Source organism: Megalops cyprinoides, chromosome 10 (assembly GCF_013368585.1).
Source record: "Megalops cyprinoides isolate fMegCyp1 chromosome 10, fMegCyp1.pri, whole genome shotgun sequence".
NCBI lineage: Eukaryota > Metazoa > Chordata > Actinopteri > Elopiformes > Megalopidae > Megalops > Megalops cyprinoides.
Window position 1 is genome coordinate 11815366 of NC_050592.1, and position 18831 is coordinate 11834196.

At 39.8% G+C, this 18831-nt stretch overlaps 1 protein-coding gene across 1 annotated transcript; it reads left to right on the forward strand.

Moving 5' to 3' along the window:
• The first annotated feature begins 3387 nt into the window (after positions 1 to 3387).
• Positions 3388 to 8190, forward strand: nudt17 (nudix (nucleoside diphosphate linked moiety X)-type motif 17). Its single transcript, XM_036539199.1, has 8 exons — positions 3388 to 3720; positions 3940 to 4065; positions 4438 to 4621; positions 4708 to 4733; positions 5041 to 5133; positions 5728 to 5826; positions 6205 to 6341; positions 6702 to 8190. The coding sequence occupies exons 1-8, from the start codon at positions 3646 to 3648 to the stop codon at positions 6877 to 6879; spliced, it is 918 nt and encodes a 305-aa protein (XP_036395092.1). The 5' UTR covers positions 3388 to 3645; the 3' UTR covers positions 6880 to 8190.
• The last annotated feature ends 10641 nt before the right edge of the window (positions 8191 to 18831 follow it).

An 18831-nucleotide genomic window follows, 5' to 3' on the forward strand; every position in this document is an offset into this window, starting at 1 on the left:
TAAAACTCAATGTTTCCATGCACTTTGCAAGTGCAGGTATTGCCATTGCAGGCTTTGGGCTTTTGTCCAAACATGTGTCACATGGGACCTTTCAATGGGATAAGGTAAATATTTTGATATAAGTTTAATGCAACATATACTCTGTATTGAGCTTGCATGATGGGGCATTTGGAACATGCTAGATTAGATGTGGGTAGCAGTTCCCAGTAACATTGGACTGTCTCTTGAACACACTACTAGGCCACAGTCAATGTGAAGTTATTATAAAGGTGCTATGGTCTTTATTAGTTTGATTTCTTGGTATCACATTAATATTGTACCATTGAGCAATCCACTTCCCCTGAATTCCTCTGGAGGAAATGCAGTTATAAGAATGGATAGCAGAATATGTTTAAGATCATCTTTCATCTCAACTGAAAAAAAAATGCAAACATGTTAGCAAGCACTTATGGGATTGTTAATGTACTGTTAATAGAAATCTTTTTAAAAACAATGCAGTATAGCATCATTTTAAAAGTATAGTAATTGCAGGGCTCCGGGAAATTTACAGAACAGTTAGTTTAACATGAAAACCATGCCAAATGTTAAAATCTGTAGTCCAGGATGAATCAATCTTACTAGGCATAAATGGAGAGACAACATTGCAAATGGCATAGTCAAAATGGATTTCAGAAGGTGAATGCATGGCTGACAATTCTGCATTTTTTGAAAGAATATTATATTTGGAGGTTATGATTCAAAATTACGATATTAGAAGAGATCTAGTACCTTATCCTTAAATACACATTGACTGAACTAGTGAAACATTTCATTCTAGTTTTCATTTCAATTATGACACTGGATTTCTATGAACGAAACCTGCTTTTTTTCTGAAGTGAAAGGTTACATGTTTTATTTGATTATTTGCATAATTTGGTTTTACTTTCAAGACAAAATCACTTTCAAAGATAAATAATGTAGCATAAAGTTGCATGTATGTACAGAGGAAAGCAATCACACGGCCAACAAGTTTCTTGTATTAATCCAGCGTTTCCCAAACTTCTCCTGGAGGACCACTTGTCCTGCGTGCTTTAGATCTCTCCCTGCTCCAACACAGCTGATTCAAATGATAATGATCAACTCGTTACGAACTTGAAGCTGCTTAATAAGAAACTGATCATTTAAATCAGCTGTGTCGGAGCAGGGAGTGATCTAAAACACACAGGACAAGTGGTCCTCCAGGAGAGGTTTGGGAAATGCTAGATTAATCCATTAAGATCCGTTTTAATGTGTTTCTCTCCTAGGTGTATGTTAATGGTATTATGGGCACTCTGATTGTGTTCTTGGTGTTGGAGTTACTGATCTGCATCACAGCCATGTTATATGCACTCAATACTATGATCACAGAGGGCCCAGAGGTTAGTGGTTTCCTCATACAGAAAGCATAAAGTTATGGAATACCGGTGTGTGTGTGTGTGTGTGTGTGTGTGTGTGTGTGTGTGTGTGAGTGTGTGTGAGTGTGTTGTGAGTAGCTATTGATGTCAACAGTGCTTGTGAGAGGGTTCTTGGCTTGATTTTGTTGATGAAATATTCATTAATGTGAAGGAATTGCCAAGACACCCATTTCTTATTGGATCACTTGGAAAGATATATTTAGTTACAGAGCTATTAAGAGTAGCTATTAAGACAGACAAGGTAAGAACACCACCAACCATGCTTCACTAAAAGGTCCCAGAGCTAGCCAAAACCAAGACATCCCTTTCACAGAAACATGTCCACAAAAACCAACACAAGAAGAAGATCCCATCATGAAAAAAGCATGCTACAGACTGCTAATGTGGTCTATCACAAACTATTTTTATAACAAAACATATATTTATAATAGTTTATTCTGCAGCTATATGCTGTTTAAAAAATTTAAAGCTGGAAAAGCTGGATATTGGCCCTTCAGGGGGCATCACTGGTATGCCAAAATTTGCTTGTGGTTAAGTTTCCTGTAAAGTGGCACAGAAGTTAAAGTTGGTTTTGTTAGAAACGAAAAGTAAGTAGTTCTAACATGATGACGGTGGCTTGATCATTCCATACAAGCACAAGATAGATTTGAACATGATCATTGCATTACATATTGTGATATCGTTGAGACTTGAGACTTTGAACTCAAGTCTTTGGACTATTGACTTTGGCTTGATTTGACTCAACCATTATGACTTGGGAGATTTGACAATTGTCGCTGTGGTATTGACTTGAGACTTGCTTGGGATTGTGATTTGATTCCATGTGTGTGCATAATAGGAACAGGGTAGAATGAATGTCAGTCAATAAGTCAATAACACTAAAGAAATGACTTTATCTCTGAAAACCAGGATGTCCCCAGCTCCAGCCCAATGCCTGAGGCTACAGAGACCTCCGCAGTTCCCACTGAATCTCAAGAGGGCCTCACTGGAGTGGAAGCACAAAAAGATCCATCGCTGCAGTCCAGTCTCCCTGCTGTTTGAAAGTGAATAGGCAGCAGTTAAAGAGAGTAAATGCAGAAAACTAAGTCTGTCTATCTGTTTAAGTCTGCATCTTTACCTTAAGTAGTGCAATGTAATTTATAGTGGAGGTAATTAAAGGTGTAATTGAAAATGGACTTTGAATTATTTAAATGGAACTGAACATGACCCAGTTGAATGTAGCGGAGATTAGCTGGGGAAACTTGACCTCACTTGAGCTTGATTTCACGTAATCATCGGAAAGAAAGTTTTCATATGGATTGTGTTTGCATATGTGTCAGTGGCTTTGCACTTTCTAAATAGGATATACCGCTTTGTGTTTGCCTTATAATTGAAAGTGGTTTTGCCTAAATGGAGTGATATTCTGTAAACTGCCATACTGGATTAACTCTTGTTGCATACACTGGTTATCTTATTTATGTAATGGCATGAATGTTATTATAATAATAATGTAATAAACATGATGTATTATTGTGTGTTCATGTCAGTATTAAATGCCAAGTTATTTGGAAGGATTCATGGAAATAAAACATGATGACATAGTCAATATATGGCAGTGTCTAACTGAGTATGGTATATTTCATTTATTTTTGGTGGTGGGAATTTTTGTTTTCCGTTAGGAAGAATCACATGGCCCATTCACAAGTGTTGAGATATTGTGAATCGTGAAGAAATAACATTAGCCGGGTAGGCCATGACCATTTGAACAACGTTTTTTGGCAAAGCATGCAATGTATTTTTCAAAAACAGAAGCAGCAAATCTTTATTCACATACCATCTTCGCACGGGAGGTTGAGGGTGGTGCGACGTCATGCAGAGAATACGTCTCTCGATGGTGTCCAATAAGAGATTACGTTTCCACTACACGTTACGTGTTTTTACCGAATAGTCACATGGGAAACGCTATGCTCAACAACAGATTTTTCTTCTTAGGACGAGCGTTTCGAGATTTAGGTAGATAGTGTAGTCACTAGCTAGGTGTAATGTTATCATATCTTAATCGTAGAATATATTGAGTTTACTGTGGGTTTTGAACGCATGGATGAGATCTGATACCACTTCTTGCCTATAGCTTTGCTGAGACAAGGCATACTGTTGTTTAGCTGTCTCATTAACAAGGCAGATTGTGTTGATGTTTTGAAACTTGAGCGAACTTGAGTGGTGACTTACAGCAATGGAAAAAGTGAGAAAAATCTTAGTGCATCTATCGAAGGAAAATTCCGCACCCCAATGTGCCCGCTTCATACAGGTCAGCTATCTATAGCTAGTTAGCTAGATAGACTAGACTAGATCTATAGCTAGCTAGCTAGCTTGGTTGACATATTTACTTTTCTAGCTAGCTATTTATTAATTATTAAGTTGGTACAGGTTTGAACGTGGCATCATTAACTGCTTAATTTCAGCACTTTCATAAACCCACGACCTGCCTGGCATTTTGCTCACGATTGCGGTGTGTTCTGTCTGTCAGAGTATAACAGGACATTTCGCGGGTTGCCAAGACGATCAGGCGAAAGTTTGCTGTTCTCTCGAAAACAATCGCTTCCTCTTGTTCGGGCAGGAGAACGGCAGAGGGAGGACGGTAGTACCACTCCAGGTGAGAACTCAGTCAAAATGACAAATGATCCAACTAAATTACCAGCACTCCCCAGTACGTATTACTGTCTAGATTATAATTATGAACTAATGTGCAAGCAATGTACTTCTTCGCCATAGAAAAAGTCAAATAATATATTCAGCTCGAGCTTCATGCTTATAAGCATGATCTCCATGTATGCTTATGCTTTTGAATTGTTTGAGCTGTTACTCATCTGGATAAACTTCTCCTTCCATGTCTGGTGCAGGAGCGCTTAGGACTGTGAGAAGGATTCTGGCCAAATAATTTGATACAATTCAATACGAATTAAGCTCTTTGAAGGTATTACTGTAGCAAACGATGCATTACTTTTATTATGACTTCCTCACCCAGAGGGCGCCTTTCTGCCCATTCAAGTACTTGTCAAACACAGAAGCTTCTACGCTCCCGTTAGACATCAAGAACCGTGGTGTGGATGTGGGTGTAGCAGTTCTGCTGCAGTCAACCAATCAGAAGGTGCTGCTGACCCGGAGAGCGGCGAACCTGAGAATTTTTCCCAATGTGTGGGTCCCACCTGGTATGACCCTTCGCCAGCCTCAACACTCATTCTCATTGGCTACAGCTCTTTTGCCCTGGAATGAATTGCATTCTGCTGTTTTTCAGGTGGCCACGTGGAGCTGGATGAAAGGGTACAGCTTTTGCATTTGAAAATAAAATCCACATAAAAATCATCTACAATAACAAACTTATTGCCAACCTGTCTGTCAAAGCAATGTTAACAGGAACATTTATGTAAAGAGCAAAATAGGTTGATTCATTTATGCTGAATAAACAGCACTTCCTGGAAGATACTGGAACAAAGCTGTCTTGTCTGGAAATGTTGCTTGACCTTACGGGGTGATAACAAGGTTGCAATGGGCTGCATTATGAATTACCTCCCTGAAAGCTTGAGTGCATTTAATGGCATTTCAGTGTCTCAGCTTGTCTCTCCTGCAGCTGCTTGATGCAGGGCTCAGAGAGCTGTGGGAGGAAACGGGTCTGAAACTGGCCCCAGAGGAGGTTTCATCTCAGCTGCTTGGGCTCTGGGAGGTGTGTGCGTGACTGCGTCCTCCGCAACACCATACAAATCCATTAACCCTGAAACCACATGACATGGCATAGCATTAGCTCACAACACAGCACTTTATGCTCTCCTGCCACAAAGCACGTCTTGGTGATCTCTAGAGGCCCATGTTTTGTCTAAGTACAAAATAGCACAAAGTAACAGAATATGAATCCTGCAACAGCACAAGAAAGGAAATTCATCATTCATTGTAAGAAAATGTAGTTATCTTTTTAAAGTTACCATTATTTAACACAATCTGTATTTGATGCACAGTTGTTGCTGCTGTCAAGACATTTGCGACCTATTTGTCCTTATTTGCTAATGCATAAACAAATATTGTAAACAGACACAGGATATATAGTATAGCAGTGCACTTGCTTTCAATCCCTTTCTCAGCACTAGCTATCTCCCAAAAATGTCTTACTGAATTGTGTAATGCTGCTTGTTGTACCTTTCCATCAAAACTCGAATGGTGCAGCCTCAGCCGGATATGACAACACAAGGAAAAACACGATGACCACGCTGAAGTTGATAATTAAACCTAATATGATTTTTTGTTTTGTGCCTTGAATCTCCAGTCAGTGTACCCTCCCATGCTATCAAGAGGGCTGCCACAGAGGCATCACATTGTCACTTACATCCTTCTACACACCTCCCTCACACACCTACAGCTTCAGGTATACTATATATGTTCATGTTTCATGGTGTGTAAAATAAAAGGGTGCCTTTCTTCCAAGTATTTGATGATTGGGTAGAAGCGGGGAAGTAAAATCATAATTATGAGATGTACAAGGAAATGAAAAGAAATGACTGAGTGAATGACATGTTCATTATCTGTAATTAAGAAAAAAGAAAAAAGAATATGTATGAGGGTAATGTGTGTGTGTGTGTGTGTGTGTGTGTGTGTGTGTGTGCATGTGCATGCATGCATGCAGTTGCATCATTTATGTCCTCTTTTTTTATGCAGCCTAGGAAGAAAGCTTTTCAGGCATGTCCTTATCAGTCCCTGAGATGCTAATGTAACTCTCTCTGAATGCCTCTTTCCTTTGTCTCAGGCTGCTTTGCGCCCTCAGCCTGCAGAGGTCAGTGGCTGTGTGTGGGTGGATGCTGATTTGGTCAAAGCCATTGTGTCTGCAGTAGATGGAGAAGAGCATTCTGTGAGCCTGCCAGAAAACCTGCCACAGACTGTGAGGTATAGTACTCTTGTAATTACCAGACATCATTATATCCAAGTATCCATTATAGTCCAAGTTGTGGTATCCCCCTTTCCTGGCTGGTCATGGTATTTGTCATGTGGGTTATAATGAATCATTTGCTACATGTACAGCTTTTACGGTTTTGTATGTTTTAATACAGATGTCTTAAATGTGTATGTCTTTCTCTGTTTATGCATTGTCTCGTTATATGTCAGGTCTTTCAGTTCAGAAAGTTGTGTTTTTTTAATTATCGTGGTGTTCCTCTCTGCATTCTCCAGCACGTGTCTCAGTGTAGATGTTTTACCATCTACCACTGTGACACTCGATGAGGTCAATGTTCTGTTAACACTCCGCAGTGTGTATGAGGTGTCCCCGGAAGGAGGACTCAATAAATCGGTTCTGCCTGTGTCCGTTCTGTGCAACCGGGCTCCAGCAGAGGGGGAAGATGTGGAACGAGTAAGCACCGGTACCAAGTTCGCCCTGGAGCTGTGGCTGAAAACTTTGGAGGTGCAGTCGCAAGTCAGCAGCAAGTGATAGCGACACTTGCATGACGATCTCCTGACTCTCTGAGTCAGCTTGGATTCAGGTGAATTCAGGTCCACCCATACACTGTAGCACACTGTGACTTTGGGAGCGCATCAGCTGCGATGGACAGATTTATGTGATTAACATATGAGTAACTCTAACAACCTGCTACAGAATGAAAGAAATCTGTAACAACCAGCTACAGATTTTCAGATCCTAGACGGGAATGTCGCATTCAATCACCTTGAATTGATTTACAGATTAAGAAATGAATCATTCAGGAATTTAAGCTATTTAAGTTCGAAAGCCATTTAAGATGTCAGTTAACTTTGACTAGTGATGCACAACTGAAAATGCTTTTTACCTCGGTGTATGTGTGCACCTATGAGCCACAAGGGGGCAGAGTGATCAGGGATTAAATGGAAAGGCAAATGTCAAACAAGACAGTTGTTTAAATCAGACTAGAATATAATGCCATGTGTTATATGTTGAAATACATTTTTGTAATGTTTACATTATTTCTTCCATGCTCTTCTCAGAATATCCTGGGTGCGAGGATGAATGTCTGTTCTTATGCACTGCATTTTGTTCATGTGAAGAAACAAGCCTAAAACAAATTATAACTCAGGCTGACTCATTTTTGCTAATTTTCTGAGTTAATGACAGGTATTAACTGATTCCATGCCTTGATTCCATGTTCTGTGCCTTCACAGATTTATTGATACATTTTACATTGATTTCACCCAATTTACATATATATATGCGCTTCTCCACTTGGCTGAAAAATGATGATTTTTTTGAAGGAATTCATTTCTGATTAGTCATTTAAAACAATCTTTGTTGATATTTATTTTGTGCCATCTGAGTAGAGATATTCCTATAGATAGATTTTGGTGAAGTAGTGGTGATGTTGGTATAGTAACCACCTTAAGAACCAAAGTAACTAAAAGCATGTTTACCCAATATCAGGATCTCAGTTGTGTGTGCTTTGTGAGAAGGTGATTTGTGTGGCGGTTATTAAAAACCTTCAGAATGTTAATGGTATTTAGAGTGTCTCTACTGGAGTTTACATTTTTCTCTTGCAGCCATCAAAAGTCTGCCCCACTCCATCAGTTCCATTAATCTGAGCATGTAAAACCAAGTGGCTATTGCATTTGTTGATACAAGTAGCTATTATGCATTTTCAACAGTGTATTGTGTTAGTTTTGAAAGAAGTTGGAGAGGATTGAATTCCTAAATGTGTTATCATTGATCCATCTTAAAACAATTACGCTCTGATATACCACCACATAATGGAGTGTGATTTTAGGGCAGCCTGTATTTATGAACAGCCATGGTCCATTTTGGTTTTTGTTTTTTGATTCATTAAGATTAGATGTTTGCAGTAGGCAGTATGCCTGAATATTTAAATCCATGACTTTGATCAGTGAAATTGGGTTATTTTTGATCATGTTTTATTTGGGTATATCCAAAGAACATGGTAATGCCCGTGTAATTATAGATGAAACTGATAGCTTTGCATTCATCATGAAGCATTTTATGTTGTTTTTGGTGCTTGAAAAGCAGGTGTTCATCCATGTGCCTCAAGTCAGACATTAATGAGAACAAAATACATAGGTACCATTATGTGGCTCCCTGGTTTTTGTTTGGTTACACCATTGGCAAATGATTTGAGATTGTGTGATGCATATTCTTTTGTGTCAAGTTCATTTTATCCTCTCTGATGCAATTAATCATTTTGTGGTAGGCAATGACAAAATCATAACCGTCCACAGTGTAATGTTATCAGTAAAAACTAAACAGTGCACATATAAATGTATCCTGGCAAAAGCCTTTTTTTTGCCTACTGAATCACGATAGCGCAAGTGATGTGGTGACAAAACACACCTGAGAAATTCACAGCTTATGGTGACGCACACTGAGGACCAGCTTTCAAAGGCTATGTGAACCAGTGACCACATCTCAGACCCTTGTATTTAGTGTTCCTTTAAAAGCACAAGGCCCGGTTAACACATTGAGAAACAAAAATAAAACAGATTCATATGTCTTGTCACAGTTGTGCTCCCTTTGTCTGAATTACTGCTTTGCTTTCAAAGAAGGAAGTTCTCCACTGCATTCTAAACCAATCTAGATAGGAGAGTTTTATTTAAAGGATAAACAAATAAAACTCCTGACAGATTATAATGGTTTTGGTTTAGCTGACAGTATAAGCCAAGTGTATGTCACTGCATTTATTCTTTAAACCAATCCAGAGTGGACGGTTCCTCTTCTAAATCTGCATATATACAAGTGAGAAAACTAATTCAATGACAAACATTGTGTAAATTGAGAATACAGCATTTCAGGTAACTAGCAGCTATACGTAATGAAGACTACTCTCGCTCTGCTTTAACCATGCTTGGACAAGGAATTCAGTTTTACTGCCTGGACCTTGGCTACCTTGTAATGCTAACCGTCCTGACTGAAGCTAAGTGGGGCTATGTGGATAGGAGACCTAGGAAAATCAGTTTTCTTCTGTGTGGTGTGCCAGTAGGGAGTAGTCCTCACTCTGGACCAGTGCAGTGATGGAGACGCTGTACTGTGGAAGATTGCATCTTTCAGATACGCTATGATACTGTCTTTACTTAGTCTTGTTGTTACTCAGTGTTGTTGTTAATGATCCCGCGGCACTTATTACAAAACTGTAGTGGGTTTGCTGTGGTCCACTCTAAACTGACTAAATGTAATCCATTTTCACCTCAGATGATGATTTGCTGCCTGAGAAAAACTGTAGGTCAAAATACATTGCAGAGTATGTATACAATCTCCCAAGTCAGTGCTACATACAGTATTGATGGGGTTGAGCACTGTAAAGTGCTTTGAGATCTGTAAAATGTGCCACATAAAGGCAGATTACTACAATTATTATTATAGGGACAATGAAGGTGTGTTATTTGGGAAAAATTGCTTATTTGCATTGAAATGAGATGTTTGGAGTTATACTTGAAATACATCTACAGGACACTGTAGGTAATTGCCTAGATTTGCTTTTTTTGTGCAGACATCAAAATGATCCATAACACTGCACAATGTTAACTTCAGTTAGTGTGAAGGGGCTCCAGTCAGAAGCCTTCATATGGAGATGCTTCTAATGATAAGACCAAAAGAGTTTTCCTCATCAGACTACCACTGTCAGTCTTTCTAATTTGGGCTTCACTCACAGGTGAAAAGGAAATAACAGAGATCTGAATGCTGAACTATAAATGAATATGAAAGATAAATGGTATGAAAAAATCCCATTGCTGAATGCACAATGGTGACCGGTAGAATCAACCAAAACATAACACAAAAGTTACAGTTTGTATCCAATCATAACAACCATAATATAGAGTAAATAGGCATGTGAGGCATGGAATCTGATAAGGGATGGATGACTGGACCCACTCCAAGGTGCTAACCTCATGAGTCGGCGTTTCTTATCAAATCTCAGCCCCACCCCTCTGAGGAGCACTGGGTGGGCCTCACCTGACTGTGCAGCCCTGCCCTGGCAACAGGGTGTGTGCATTGTCAGGGATACAGCTGCAAGACGTAATGATTATGTCTTGTGTCATGGACAGGATGTTATTTCCGATGGGGCCCCCCCTGTTGTCGCGTTAGTTTCTGGTGCCCTACAGCATGTTACACTACTACTTGACACAAAACAAAAGGAGTAGTATCCCGGGTCTGGGGAGGTCGGATTTGTGTTGTTTTTATTCAGGCTGTAACTATTTCAATATGTTCAATAACATCAGATGCCACAGTAGGCATTCATTGTCTCAGTATTATTTGCTTGATCTCAGAATGCGTTCCTTCCTCCCCCATGTTTTTGTGTCACGAAATAAGGTTCATATCCTTTCAGGTTCCACTCAATGTGAAACATAATCTGGTTCTTGTTGCACAGCTTGTTGTTCCATATTCTTCTTGCTATCCAGCATCTTGCTATCCAACATCTTGTAACCACTCCCAGTAAATTTTTTAACTGCCAGAACTTCACAATGAGCTAACAGTGAAAATTTTGTAGCCTCTCCAATATTGACCATTGCCAGTCTGGCATTTTGTAGGGCCAACATCAAACGTCAAACAGGCCTGACATCCATATTTGATGCAAGGTTCCTCAGCCATCCAGACCAGGAGTCACTATGCGACCACATTAAAACATAACATAAGTTGGTGAAGCTTTTTGCATGTGTATCTAGTGATGTGCTGGGCAATAGCATGTGATTAAGAACAGGATGAGCTTGGTGGTACTTTGTATAAGTAGGGTGGAAGTGTTAGGATATTTTTGGGCCAGTCTTTCCTTGAATGTGATCACAATCTGCATTACAACATGTGGTGACATCACCAGCTACATTATGGGATAAACTAAGTACTGTTCAGGGCTAAGTGTGGTCAGTGCTGAAACATGCTCTTAAGATGGAAACATGTTTTTTTTATGTTTTACCACTGCAAATGAAATTACATTTACATTCTTTACCATTTGGCAGATGCTCTTATTCAGATTAATCAACAGAGAATGACTAATCAATCTATAAATCCAGACTGAAAGGTTTGCTCTTTCTGTTAGATCGTCCTGTGTTGTATGCTGGAACAGCTTCCAAAAAGGGACAAGATATTGTTCCCAAATAGCTATCTCAGAAGTACTCACTTCAGTGATTTTTTTGTACTTTGTGATAATTGTATTCTGTACCATATTGCATCGTGTTATGTTTGTTGGGATTTTTCTCACTTTTTGCAGCTCATTCAGAGGCAGCGATTTAATGGGGCTGGAAGGTGAAAGAAAGGCAGGAGTGTCTCCTTACTGAAAGCAATGCTCTGGTCTCCCTCCTCCATCAGTGGCAGCAAGCAGGTCTGCGGCCATTCTGCGCCAGTGCAGACAAAGCACTTTAGAAAAGGCCTGAATGGTGTTGGGATAAGTGAAAGCTCAGATACAGACACAGGCATATATCTGCTCGTCTCTTGTTGCGTTCTCACTCTGGACAAGATTTAATCTACTGTAAAGCATTTATCCATAGAGATACCTTGAAAAAAGGTTTGAAAGTAACAACTTTTTTGGGTCTTGCTATGGGTAGATTCATTCCAGCGCAATGTATCTGACCTTATGTGAAGTAATCACTCACAGGCCTATATGTTATGCAATGGTTTGTGCACATTTATTACAGTGATATGTGTTAACAATAACAAAATACAAGTTGTAAGAGATTATTTTATCTTTTTGGCATTCTCTGTATGGTACAGAATGAAGTATCACTGGTTGAAACTTTACAGTATACTTTTGCAAATGGGTTGGCAGTATTCAGGATACATAAGTAATACATACACGGGATGGAACTGACAGTTCGGCGCATGAACATGAGCTGAAGGCTGGAATGGGCTGGGCTAAGAGGTCTGTTAACAGTATATTCATGATATATTCTTCTGCACAAACAACACCAGGGGAAATATTGAAAATATGCAGACGAATATCCAGGGAATCATTTCACTTGTATATTAACCTTTATCCTGCTTAATCTATATTGTTTTTATTCTGCTGTCGTAAATACTACAGGCATGATACCCTCAAAACATTCATAGAGAAATATTTATAAAACACTGTTTATCATTATCTATATTTACCTGTACATTTCTAAGCAAATACACTAGATCTTTCCATTGTGTTAACAATAAAAAAGCACACTCTGGATATTGCATATACAAAAAATAGATCAAAATGTCATACATAGATGAACAGTTGTGATAAATATTAAGAACCAAGCCTCAGATAATTAGTCTCATTTTTGTGTTCATTTTGACATAGCAAGTATTTATTTATGCACATTTAAAGCTGCTTAGATGCTTATGTTCTGTCTCATGTTGAGTATTTCTTAAGTTCAGTAATTCAGTAATTAAAGGGTCAATAATAAAGATCACCTGCAACCTGTCAGCCAAATTACAGCATTAATTATTATGGTGGGTTCTCACTGGAGTTGAATATCTGCTGAAAAGGATGAATACAAAAGAAGTGGCCCCTATGCTTGATTTCTGTGATTACCCTATGAATTTGTCTTTTACATTTACAGTAATACGAGCTCAAGCATTTTGCACGCTTATTTTCCCTTCTCTTTGATACACTTCACAAACATTATATAAATAAATAACGTGGAATAAACTAGTTAAGCAGCTGAAAGTGACTTTACCAGTTAAAGACGTAGCTACAATGTCATTGTTGAATATACATATATTGCATATTGTACAGTCAAGCTCAAAGACTCTTCAAGCTGACAATTTATACATTTTTGGAGTATTTCCAACCCTCCCAAACAAAAAAGGTGGTAGTAATAAAATAAATCCTTGTGGCAAAAAACATTGTCTTCTGTCATGTAAATCCAAGGCAGTTGTGTCTGCAGCTGAGCATAAGAATGTCCATGTTAGAGTGACATTGCATCCTCTAATCTCTGATCTTACTCAGGATCTCCATGACTGCAGTGCTGTGCCCTGGGTTCCACTCACTGGAGTCTATGGGGGGAAAGGACAGTGTCAATTTTCAGCAAAAAAAAAAGGTATTCAAATCAAAATCTACAAAGGCTCCTCTCTTACATCTAATATCATTCACAAGTATTTTCAAAAGTCGTTGAAAAGAAGTGAGTGAATGTTGTACTGAATTTGTTGTTTCAGAAGGGGATTGGTAGGTGATAAGCAACTTCTGTATACAAATACAACTCAATCATGTCTACTCCAGTAGTTTTAAGTCTTTTCCTGTTGCAGACAAGACAGTAGACGAAACTTCACATTGCAGGTTGAAACTGATTGTGTAAGTGGAGCGGTGAGTATCTGCAGAGCAAGGTGGCAGCAGAATTGCTCAGTACTGGAGCTTTGTGTTGAGGTAAACATGCTGAACGCTGCACAGTGAATCCCGGCTGTGTTCTGCCTTATGGTGCGACTTCTGCCCTGTGTAACTGATCTCTTGCCGTTTAAATGCTTTGGGTCTGCAGAGATGAGAATCTATTCAGTTCTCCCTTTGTGAGACCTGCAGGTTTGAAAGGAGAGGAGCCATGCATGGGGGATCGGCTCCTAATGCCCCACCAGGAATGGTAAGGTTCACTCCCTCCGTTTAATGGTCTGATCTTAATGGAGGACAAATGAATGAAAGTGTGTCTGTGTTTTTTTTTTTTCTTGAGCAGGTGGTAGGTACACAATTTTCATTCAGTTAAGACTTTTATCAGAGTGTTGTTTCTGAAGGGTGAAGGGGAATAGGATTTATTAAGGATAGCTTCCAGTGCTTTGCTAGTGTTTAATATTGGAATTTCAGGCTAAGATTAGAATTTTTTAAAGTGTGCAATGTTTTAAACACTCCTTGCTTTGTTTGATCTGGGAAAAGCAGTCCTAGAAGTCCTAGTCCATTTCTCTGCTAATCAAGAAGGCATTAACATGTATCATCTTTAGCAGTATGCAGCAAAGCAGTATATAGATGTAACCCACATCTTACATAAGTAGCATTTGTACATACCAATATGGCAGTTATTCTTTATTGTCACTTATTCACCACGTACATCCCATGTCGGTTTTTAGTTTGTTCCTCTGTGTCCTCCTGTAAGAGAGAAATAAGTGGGTGAGTTTGGGGCCCTGAACAAAGGTATGTTTGTAACTTCACACACACTGCCACTGCCACCAGTGTACTGATCAAGGCAATTCCAGTCCTAAACCGTCAGTTGAATATATTGCTAGCTATCAGTCTGCTCTGCCTTTTGTTTCAAATACAAGACCTGGAAACAGAATTATCTGACACTGGTGTATGTCCTTGTAAGAGGGCTTATTTGAGCACACAGTGCTGTCACTGTGCCGTGGCTCTACTTTGCCTACTTGAAGCAGTGAGTCAGTGTAAGAGGTTAGCAAACAAAGAGGAAAAGGCACGTCTGTTGCCATGGGCCACCTTGTTACCTTAGTGACAGCTGGCACCGAAGTGTCACTTCTCCAAGTGCGGGAAAATCTCATGTACCTAGACACACTTACAAGCACAGCTTGCAGGGTGTTGTGTGGCATTGAGTGGCATAATACACTGTTATCTGCATTAAACCGGTATGAGTGTGAAGGACTCATGAATGTTAATGAATTCTTATGAATGCAATTATGTATCATCTTATGTCGTGCTCAATAATGCATTATATATTTCTGAAAGTAAAAACCTCTAAAGATGAGTCTCTTCCACATTTTGGTTTGGTTTGGTTTGTCAGTTGCCAGTCACTACGGTATTTGTATGTTCATGAAGGGGTATCACAATATTTCATTTTCCTTTTGATGTTTTTTTTTTTGTTGAGTGACTCAACAGGAAAACTCTGTTGAGTCACTCAACTATAACAATCGTGGTCTTAGGGCAGTGGCTCTATAAGTAAAGTTATTCATGTGTAATCTGTGATGATTGAAGCAATGAACAAAGGGAGGTGAGTCAATGGATCTCTGTAATACCTATTCTGTGTTTGTCCACTACTGCTTTATGTAACTGCCTATAATAAGAAGAGGCTTCAATGGATTCATGTGGTAAAGCTGAATTTGAATTTTGTATTTGACAAATTAAAACACTCCCTGTTTACTTAAGCTGGTTTTAAAATAAAGGATGAAAACTGATAATTAGTTCTGTACACTTACAGTTTACAATAATGAGAACTAAAAAACATTTTGTCATCATTGTGTCAGTATGCTCACATTGATGTGTAACATGCTCCCTTGCTTAGTAAGACTAGAAACATACTTTTCACTTGAGGCAAGTACCAAAGCCAAACAGAGTAGAAATAAATTTTGGATGGGAATTCAATGTTGGTGAACATTGGTACACAGTTACTAAAGAATGGCAATCATAAATATTTGCCAATTCACACTGTAATATATAATATAAAGTATAAGATTATAATAGAAAATGCCCAAAAAAACAGCTGAGGAGATCAAAGAAATCAGCTAAAAAGGGGGTAAACCTGGACGTGTGTCTTTCCATAGGTCTGAGGTGTTTATGACAGAGAGTGTTTTGTCACACCAAGAGGCTGGTCACCTCCTGGGTATGTGTGGACCTGTTGAGGTTGCAGGAATGAGGGAGAGGGGAGGGCTTGATGTCTCTATGGAAGGCTTATGTTTCCCACGCCTCATGTTTCCCTGTCAAAGCTGGCGCGACACAAAGAGATGTCTATGAAAGCAGACAGAAACGGGGATTCTCAGTAACAGAATCCAGAATCCGGCCTGGGCAGTATCTGGGGCCCTGTCCAAATGCTCTTGGCCCCGGACGGAGTCTGCGTCGGAATGTTTTACTGAGAGAGGGAGCGCTTGCCGTGTGCGAGGCGTCTCTAATTTCTCCATTCACCCTCCTCAAGCTGGTTCCGAGGAAGCTAATGGCTGATCCCACTTACAGGTTAAATTTGAAAGCGTGCTGGATGCAGTAGTAGACCAGCAGCCATGAGGTGTAATTGTCGTACAGTCCTGTGAGGCTCTGTAATATGGATTATTAAATCTGCAATTACACACCATGAATGTAATAGTGAAACCGTTCTAGAGGAGTGGTGATTGGGGAAATGGAGCTGACAAGAAAGGCTGCACATTCAGTACCAGGTGTGGTACTGCTGGTGTACCCCTGAAGGCTTCATTACTTCAGAAAATATTTTGCTTCACTGTGCAAAGTGTAGCGAGAAAAAAATAAGATAATTCGTCCTGGATAAAAGGATGAACTGCTTCATGAGTTGATATTGACAAACTGGTAGGAAGATGTTGAAGCTGTCTTTTTTTGTTCATAGCCGTGTTTTTTGCCTGGAGATGTAGGGAAGTTTAGTGTTACAATATGCATGTAATTTTCCTTTCACATTTCCCATACATTTTGAATATTCTAAATGCCCAAAACACCCTCCATCTGATCTAAACAATGTTTATGTACATTGTTTATGCATTTTATGGTCAATAACTATGTTACAATTACTTTTTTATCTCTTCAGCAACATTGTTTTAAATGGCCATGGAAGTTATAACACTGAGATTTTTTACAACTCCTGAACAAAACCCCCAGCTCTCATGGAAGGGATGGGTTTATCGCTTTCCATCTCGTTTCTTTGTGGCTTTAAGAGTGTGCAGCATTTATTCAGCAATGATTTGTTTGTTTTATCCAAACGTTTGACACATTGAGAAACCAATTAATTGACTATCTAAAGAAAACCTGCAAAGCTGTGGCTGGAACACTGTAGCCTCTCCCTTGTACGAGCTAATTTATACATGGGTGGAACTGGGTGTTACCCACACTGAGTGGGTGGCTGCCCCCTAATTCATTTCAGTTACTAAAAGGCTGTGGTAAATGTTGACAAGACACGTGCACACATCTAGGGCTGGAATCATCATGTCCTCAGGTGTGTAAAAATGACTGATTAATGCATGATGGTTCAGCTGTTTTTGCATTTAGTGTGTACAGAGTCTAAACAGACACCTTTGTGCGCAAATGAATATTATTAGCACAGGCCTAGGAGACAGTGACCAGTTACTAGAAAAGCAAATAACCGACCTTCCGAGCACTGTGTAAGCTCTGCACACATCTTGAATTTACATAGGCTTTCTGCTGTCATTAATTAACTGGACCTATTATGTCACAGACATAAGGTTTGCATCTAATGCCTTAAATGGTGTGGGCGATGGAACTTATATCACCAACAGATATACAATATCCTTTATGACAGCAACTATAGAGTATGACCAACAAGGAGTGGCTACAGAGATACAGAGAGGTTTGCTTACATAGGGCTTGCCGTTGGGTGAGTCGAAATGGCTGTGGGTGGTGTACATAGGAATATCAGCTCTGTAGTTCACGTGGTCATAGGGGCTGGGATCCCCAGACAAGTTCATGAAGCTGTACTGTCTTCTCCTACAGCACCAGAATGCCAGCTGGAGGAAGGACGACAGGTGATTGGGTCAGGACACAAGAGTCTGTCACTATTGAATATTACAAACATAATCACAAAATTTAAAAAAAAATAATAATAAAAAAAAACTTTGTTGTCTATCCCACAGGGATAAAAATTTTCTTTGACATGAGGCTCATTGTCATTACTGTTGACATTATCAGTCACCCCCTTATGAAAGGTGTTATAAAAAAAAAGCATTAAAGAGAAAGAGTGCTCAGGGGCATCAGGGGTGAGTGTAATGGGCCTCACCAGCAGGACGAAGAGGAGGATGAGGAGCAGCAGGATCAAAGCAGCCAGCACCAGCAGGGCTATTGCCCAGCCTGGGACAGTATCGTTACTTCCACTTGCTGCAGCCGCGGTGGTGCTGGACACATGGGCGCTCTCTGAACTTCTGGGGCTGGTGTGTGGCACTGCAGAGCGTTCTGTAACAGGACTGCTGACTGTGTTGTCTGAGGAAGGTCTGTTTGTGCCAGCAGTGGCATTAGTCATGTCGACAGCTGGCTGATGGGTGGCTCCAGTGATGGGAGGAGTAGAAGTGTCGTGTGGCGCAACAGTTGTCTTAAGTGTAGTTGTGTTGATTGCTTGAGTGCTGGCTGTGTCACTTACAGGGTGATGAGTTGTGCTGCCTGATGTTGATGTCGTTGTAAGGTTTGAAGGTTGAGAAGTTGTATTGCTTACAGAAGGGATTCTTGTGCCGTCAGTAGAGTGACTGATAGTATTGTGCAAAGGGGGAGTAGTTGAACTGTTTATGCCTTCACTGGAGCTAATACTGGTGGAGTTGTGGGTAGTAATACTCAAAGAAGGAGTGGTAGTATATTGTGCAGAATCTCTTGTACTGCTACTCATTGGATGACTAGTACTAACGTTTATGGAATTATGACTACCTGTAGTCTGTATAGGAAAAGGCGTACTAGTAAGGGAGTCATTAGCATTATGATCCACTGTTGGACTGGCAGTCTCATTTGTGAAACTGCTAGTACTAGCAGTGAAATGATGAGTGGTACTGCCATTCATGGAATCACTGGTACCACTGGTCACTGTAGAA